The 7,102-nt window shown below is 55.6% G+C and overlaps 1 protein-coding gene across 1 annotated transcript in view; it reads left to right on the top strand.

Moving 5' to 3' along the window:
• Positions 1-7,102, top strand: part of LOC101643963 (immunoglobulin superfamily DCC subclass member 4) — a 32,495-nt gene that overhangs the window by 19,361 nt on the left and 6,032 nt on the right. Inside the window, exons 7-14 of the mRNA XM_013007055.2 lie at positions 38-202; positions 963-1,100; positions 1,877-2,047; positions 2,874-3,110; positions 3,190-3,291; positions 4,180-4,363; positions 4,931-5,058; positions 7,000-7,097. Coding sequence (XP_012862509.1) covers positions 38-202; positions 963-1,100; positions 1,877-2,047; positions 2,874-3,110; positions 3,190-3,291; positions 4,180-4,363; positions 4,931-5,058; positions 7,000-7,097 — 1,223 coding nt within the window. The remainder of the gene's footprint in view (positions 1-37; positions 203-962; positions 1,101-1,876; positions 2,048-2,873; positions 3,111-3,189; positions 3,292-4,179; positions 4,364-4,930; positions 5,059-6,999; positions 7,098-7,102) is intronic.

Genomic DNA, 7,102 nt, shown 5'->3' with positions numbered 1-7,102 from the left:
CGTGATGCTCTCCTCATCCCCTGCGTCACCACCCTAGGCTTGGACAATGTGGAGTACCAGTTTGCAGTGAACAATGACACCACAGAGCTACAAGTTCGAGACCTGGAGCCCGACACTGACTACGAGTTCTATGTAGTGGCCTACTCCCAGCTGGGGGCCAGCCGCACCTCCGCCCCCGCTCTGGTCCACACGCTGGATGACGGTAAGTGCAAAGGACTGCAAGGCGCGGGGAGGGCAGAGATTCCCTGGGGACTCAGAGTAACCCTGGAAAAAAAAAACCCGAGTCACCACCATTGAGTTAATGGGGACTCATATTGACGCCCTAGGGCAGGGTGGAACTGTCCCTGTGCCCTTCTGACACTGTAATTGTTAACTAAAGGGAGTAGGTCTTTCTCCCTCAGAGCGGTTGGTAGTTTTGAACTGCCGACCTTGTGGATCACAGCCCAACACATAACCAGTATGCCACCAAGGGCCCTCAGAGTAGCCCTGGCTTCTTCTTATGAGTGTACAACAAGGTATTTTTATGTGCCTCAACTCATATTGTGTGCCCCTGTGCACAGGGAGGAGACTGAAACCGCCCCCCACCCCCACCCCAATGAGAGTGGCCTGCCTAGGGTCAGTCGTACAGCTGGGGTTAGGGTCCAGGTCTTGGGCTTCCCTGTTCCAGACATCCCTGCACACCCACCCACACCCACCTCAGGGTGGGGCTGGTCATGGTCAGCGTTCCCGTGGAAGCTCCTGTCCCAGACCTTGCTCTAGCTCCGTGCTGGGAGAGATGTCCTTTTCTCACACAAGTAGCACCACCACAGAACTGTGGGGACTCTGGGGCCAAGTCCCCCTCATCCGCCAGCCTGGGGCTCCCCTGAGAAGCCCCCTCTGCTCCCTCCGATCCTGGCCTAGACAAATGTCTGACAATTCCTGGGCCTCACCCTCCTCATGCTGATGGTCTGTCTCTGTCTTAGTCCCCAGCGCAGCGCCCCAGCTCTCCCTGTCCAGCCCCAGCCCTTCGGACATCAGGGTGGCATGGCCGCCGCTGCCTCCTGGCCTGAGCAATGGGCGCGTGGTGAAGTACAAGATCGAGTATGGTTTGGGCAAGGAAGGTGAGTGGGAACAAGGTGTGGGCTCTGAGGCACAGGGAATCACACGTGAAGGCTTGGTTAGCTCTGGGGCCTCATCTGGCCGGGGGAAGTCAAAGGAAATTAATCGGAGGGGTGGAAAGAGACCCTCGAGCGGGCAGGCTGGGCATGGGACAGCAGGAATAACAAGGGAGGATAAAGATCGCTAGCACAACCTCCTCAACATCTGCTTTTCATTGCCCTGTGGAGTCCCTGCCTCGGTTTCCCCATGGGTGAGATGGGACAGGAGCCTAGGCAATCCATAGGATCCCTTCCAGCTGAAAGAGCCAGTGAGGAGGTGAGGGGTGTGCTCACCGGGTTGCAGCAAACCGGGCACAGGGGAGGAGGCGCTGGGCACATCTAGCAATCTGGGGGAGTTGGGGGGATGCCCTGAATGTGTAGAAAAGAACGATGGTAGCTAGAAATCAAGGGGAGGGTGGGAAGTCTTGGGGTGTTTGTTGGGGCTCCTGGAGGCAGATGGTGCCTGGTGGCCTTCACGGCGCACCCTGTCCTTCCCCTTGGTGTGTCAGGAGGCAGAGGGTCACATGCTGATTCTCCCTACTCTGGGGAGAGGTCTACATCCACCAGGATGGAGGGGGGCACCCAGGAGCCCTATGCCTGGGGCCAGTGTCAACCCAAGCACTGGGTGGTCAGTACTGTGGGGGCCTGAGGCTCTGGTGCGCCCCGAGGAACCAGGGTCTGTGGTGGAGGTCCCTGGTCCTCAGGTGGCCACCCAGCAGCCCTCTTTCCTGTGCCAGCAGATCAGATTTTCTCCGCCGAGGTGCCGGGGAACGAGACACAGCTTGTGCTGAATTCACTCCAGCCTAACAGAGTGTATCGAGTCCGGATCTCAGCGGGGACAGGTGCAGGCTATGGGGCGCCCTCTCAGTGGACTCAGCACAGGACGCCGAGTACGCACAGCCAGAGTCACGGTACGGAGCTGAGGGGCAGGCCAGTGCTGCGAGGGACTGTGAGGGCATCTGTCTGTGTGCCCTTGGAGCCCAGCACCCCACCGCCCAGGGTTCCCCACTGCTTGTCGGGCAAAGGAGACCTGGGCATGGAGGCTAGTGACACACATCTGTCTCTCTTATTGGATCTGCTGTGTGACCAGGACAAGCCCGTCCTGATGCTGAGCCCTCTGCTACCTCAAGGGGGTGGCATCTCAACTAGCAATGCAGCCTAAACAAAGCGCTTAGTACATAATACGAGCCCATTAAGTCGTCGCTGCTTCAATGAGGATGCTCGCTGGCTCTGTTGAGAGGTCATTTAATGTGCAGGCTGGAGCTGAGTCCCAAACCTGTAGAACTCACTAGTCCCGGCCCTGGGCTCTGATGCTCGGTTTCCTAATCTGTCAAATGGGGATAGTGGTGTTTGAGCTCTTTGCTAGAGCAGTGACCATAAAGGTAAAACGCACGGACAAAATGTGCAGCAGAGAGACTGACCCGAGCAAGCTCCCCATCTGGTACAAGCCCGCCTTCCAGCCTCCCAAACCCTGGCCAGTACACAAACGTCTGCCCACTCTCAGTCGATGCCCAGGGCACACCCTGTGCCCCTGGCACCCTGTGGTTGTCCAACAGGGAGTTGGCCAGTGCCCAGCGTTTAGGGTGCATGAGTGACTGAATGGGGTGGCCTTGGGGAGTTCGGGCAAGGCTCACACTGACTAGATGTCTCTGCTGTTCGCTTCCTTCTGCCTCCTCCCCCTTTGGCCCGGCCCTCCCTCCGGTTCTTATTTCCCCCACTCTGCTGTCTTGCCTCTAGTCCCCTTCGCCCCTGCAGAGTTGAAGGTACGGGCAAGGATGGAGTCCCTGGTGGTGTCCTGGCAGCCACCTCCCCAGCCTGCCCAGATCTCTGGCTACAAACTCTACTGGCGAGAAGTGGGGGCTGAGGAGGAAGCCCATGGCGAGAGCCCCCCAGTGGGCCGTGGAGACCAGGCTTGGGACGTGGGGCCTGTCCGGCTCAAGAAGAAAGTGAAGCAGTATGAGCTGACCCAGTTAGGTGAGGATGGCTGGAGGGTGTGGGAGTGGGGGACCCTCAGGACCCTGTAGCCAGCGAACGGCCCTCTGATCTTCCGCAGTTCCTGGCCGCCTGTATGAGGTAAAGCTGGTGGCATTCAACAAACGCGAGGACGGCTACGCGGCAGTGTGGAAGGGCAAGACCGAGAAGGCCCCCACCCCAGGTGAGGACCGCTAGGGGCAAGGGCAGGCCGGCTCAGGCTCAGAGTTGGGGTGCTACTTCTTCCTGCTCCCCTCTGAGGTGGTCTGCTGGCCTCAGTGCCCCCTCGAGCTGATTCTCCTAAAGTGGGTGGACCTCTTGTGGCTCCAGAGAGCCTCCCTCTGTCACAGTGAGAAGAAGTTGTAGAAGCTCCTTTCCTTCTGCTACATAGGTCCGATGCCCAGCACCAGGTCTTGATTCGGAAGGCTGTGACAACGGAAGCCTCACCATTGATTGGTGGCTCCTGACCCCAAGTTTGACCTTGGGGGAAGGAGCCAAGCCACCTGGTACTAATTCAGCTCATGCATTCATTCAGCAAATACTTATTGAGCCTGCTATGTGCCGGCTTTGTTCTGAAAATTTAGTGGTGGACAGCACAAATTAGGTATCTGCTCTCGTGGGGTTTATTTTATTTTATATGTGTAACATAATGCCTTCTGTCTACTTTACAAATGTTGACTGCGTTATTCCTCAGCACAGCCTAATAAGGCAGCTCTGCTTTACAGAATAGGGATGGGGCCCAGAGAAGTAAAGCACCTTGATCGAGGTCACACAGCTAGTCAGTGGCAGGACTGGAATTTGAACCAGGGAAGTCTGGCTCCAGAGTCTGTACTCCTCACTGCCACGGTGTGCTGCTGCTTCCCATCACATTCCTACACACACATGCTCGGTGCCCTGCTAGATGTGTGACCTTGGCAGAGATCACGTACCTTCTTGGGAACTTCCATCCCTCATCTCTGTCATGGGATCAATGCCACCTAACTCACAGGGTCAGAAGGGCAGTCCCACGATGCATGTCAAAGGAGACATGGAACCATAATGCGCGCACCCCCTGCTGATGCTCGTTTTCCAGACCTGCCCGTCCAGAAGGGGCCGCCCTTGCCGCCTGCCCACGTCCATGCAGAATCCAACAGCTCCACGTCCATCTGGCTTCGCTGGAAAAAGCCGGACTTCACCACCATCAAGATTGTCAACTACACCGTGCGCTTCAGCCCCTGGGGGCTCCGGAATGCCTCCCTGGTCACCTATTACACCAGGTGGGGGAGAGGCTGGTGCTTAAAGGGGGAGGAGCGACAGGCACAGGGAGGGGGCTTGGCAGCCCATGGCAAGGGGAGGGGGACTTGCTTACTTATTACCCTGGGGACACATGGAGGGTCTGCGTGGGGTTCCGCTTTCTTGCCCTCTGGCCTGATGGTAATAGGTGCAAAGAGAGAGTCCTCTGTCCTCGCCACAGAGCTTCATGCTCAACTCTGGAGACTGAGGGGCAGGATGGAGGCCCTTTCTCTCCAACCTCACTGAGCTCCCAGTCAGAAGGCAAGACAGAGCCCGGGGTCTGGCAGAGGAAGCAGATTGCGTACAAAGCAGTAGAACTATGTAAGTTTAAGCCAGGTAAAAGATCATACGAGATGATTCCTGGGGTGGGGAAGGACTTGGATTAATCCAGGAAGGCTTCCCGGAGGAGGGAAGAGTGACATCAGGGGGCCCCACATGTCTAGATCTCTCTGCCCATCCCCTTTCCAGGCTGGGGCCAGAGCAGTAGGTGTGGAGGAGCTTTGCTGAGTCGATGGTCTGAAAGTGCAAGTCACCATTTCTTGCCTTGACAGCTCTGGGGAAGATATTCTCATTGGTGGGCTGAAGCCATTCACCAAATACGAGTTCGCGGTGCAGTCCCATGGCGTGGACATGGATGGGCCTTTTGGCTCTGTGGTGGCGCGCTCCACCCTGCCCGACCGTGAGTGAACCCCAGCCCATCCTTTATCCAACGCCTGTTCCCCCAGCCTCTTTCCTCAGGCATCCCTCAGAAATCTGTAAGCGGTGGCCCCTTGCCCGGTGTTTGTATCGATGGCCGCTGGACTGGTCTCAACCACTTACCCCAAACCTGATGGCATGGTTTGGAGTGTGAGCCTGTGGAGGAGGCTGTGGCAAGACCTCCCTGACACTGGCTGGCCAGCTGGGGAAGCAGGAGTCTTGGAGTCCCATTCTGGACCCCATCCTGCCCCTGATACACAGAGAGACAGACAGACCCCTGCCTGCCGCAGAGCCTTATCTGTAGAAGGTAAAGATGGCACCATTCAGCCTGCAGATGTGTCTCTTGGACACGGACCCACCCGTTAGAAATGGCGTCTTCGGAGGCTGTTTCCCTTTCCCACCAACAGCAAAACTTTGTCCTCGGCTTTAGGATCTGAACTGGTCGGGGGGTGGAGGTGGGTAGGGAGTGTGCTATGGGGAGGCCCTCAGCACTCAGGCACTGCCTTTTAAAAAGATACATATTCCTCACTTACTATCTCATTATCTGACCGTTTGCATTTAGAAAAGTAGTTAAAAATCTACTCTCTGCCTGCTTACACATTAACAATGTCTATCTGGTCGTGAGAGACGTGTGGGGCAAGAGTAACCCTGACGGTTAAGGTCCTGTGTCAACTTGGCTGGGTCATGGCTGTCAGTGGTTTGGCAGTTATGCAATAAGGTGGTCACCCTCCTTTCTCCCATAACGTCGGAGTCTTTGGAACCCAATCATCGGCTTACACATAGTTCCTCCCCCATCTGTAACCTCTGTGACCCTGACTCAGGGCTGCACAGAGACTTTTGAGAGAACAAATGCTTTCTCAAAGGAGGCTCTGTAGCCCTAAATTCCCCAGCTCACCTGATGGAACTCAAAGGGGCGCTACTCCTCTCCTTGTACAGAGTGGTCCCTGAATCCTGAGAAGCAGAGATCTACCAGAGCTCAGAAAGGCGGCCTGGTGCGTGGCTCTGTTATGCCTTAAAGCCCCGGGACCCCATCACACCCCTAAGACCGGAGCCCTTTCCCTACTGCCTGCCTCCAGGATTAGCCCCAACTGAGGCCTTTCTCTGGTGGGGCTCTCTGACCCTGTGGGAGCCTAGGGTAGGCAGAGACAAAGACTGTGCAGGGCATCTTCATGTCCAATTAATTTTACTTGAAGATTTTCTAGGAGGATTTGGAATTTGAGATGATAAATGATTTACAACCTTATTTTGATATTAAATTTTACTGTGGAATCAGTGCACACATAGTAGAGAATTGAAAACAAAATGTAAGTCTTCCAAAAAGGCCTTTAAGCTCTGGCCCAGGCCTCTAGAATACTGGGACTACCTCCTCTACCCTTGGAAGTTTTTACATGTGGAAGGAAGTATCTGTGTATGGAAGTTTCTACCTATGGAAGTATCTGTGTATGGAAGTATCATGTACCGATGGAAGTATCTACGTATGGAAGTATCTGTGTATGGAAGTATCTGTGTATGGAAGTATCTGTGTATGGAAGTATCTGTGTATGGAAGTATCATGTACCGATGGAAGTATCTGTGCATGGAAGTATCTGTGTATGGAAGTATCTACCCATGGAAGTATCTGTATATGGAAGTATCATGTACCGATGGAAGTATCTGTGCATGGAAGCAGTATGAGGAGGAGAGCTGAGTTGGAAGGGCTTTCTGAAGGGGGTGGGCTGGGGGTGGGGGGATAGTGGTCAAGCCCTTTCTCCCTACTGTTTCTCAGCAATGCCAGGCCTGTGTCATGCTGGCTGGGCCCTGTTGGGTTTGTGGTTTGTTCCAACAAAAGAGAAGGCTGACCATGTCCTTAGCCTCTTCCTCCCAGCTGCCACAGAGCTAAGGCTCTCAGTGACCCTGCCTCTTCCATCTGCACCCCTGCCCTCAGGGCCCTCAACACCCCCCTCAGACCTGCGCCTGAGCCCCCTGACACCATCCACTGTCCAGCTGCACTGGTGCCCCCCGACGGAGCCCAACGGGGAGATCGTGGA

The sequence above is a fragment of the Echinops telfairi genome, unplaced genomic scaffold (assembly GCF_000313985.2).
Source record: "Echinops telfairi isolate 266 unplaced genomic scaffold, ASM31398v2 ScPeMD7_7475;HRSCAF=8513, whole genome shotgun sequence".
Lineage (NCBI taxonomy): Eukaryota > Metazoa > Chordata > Mammalia > Afrosoricida > Tenrecidae > Echinops > Echinops telfairi.
The sequence above is the reverse complement of the archived record's forward strand: the minus strand, read 5'-3'. Positions and strand labels throughout refer to the sequence as shown.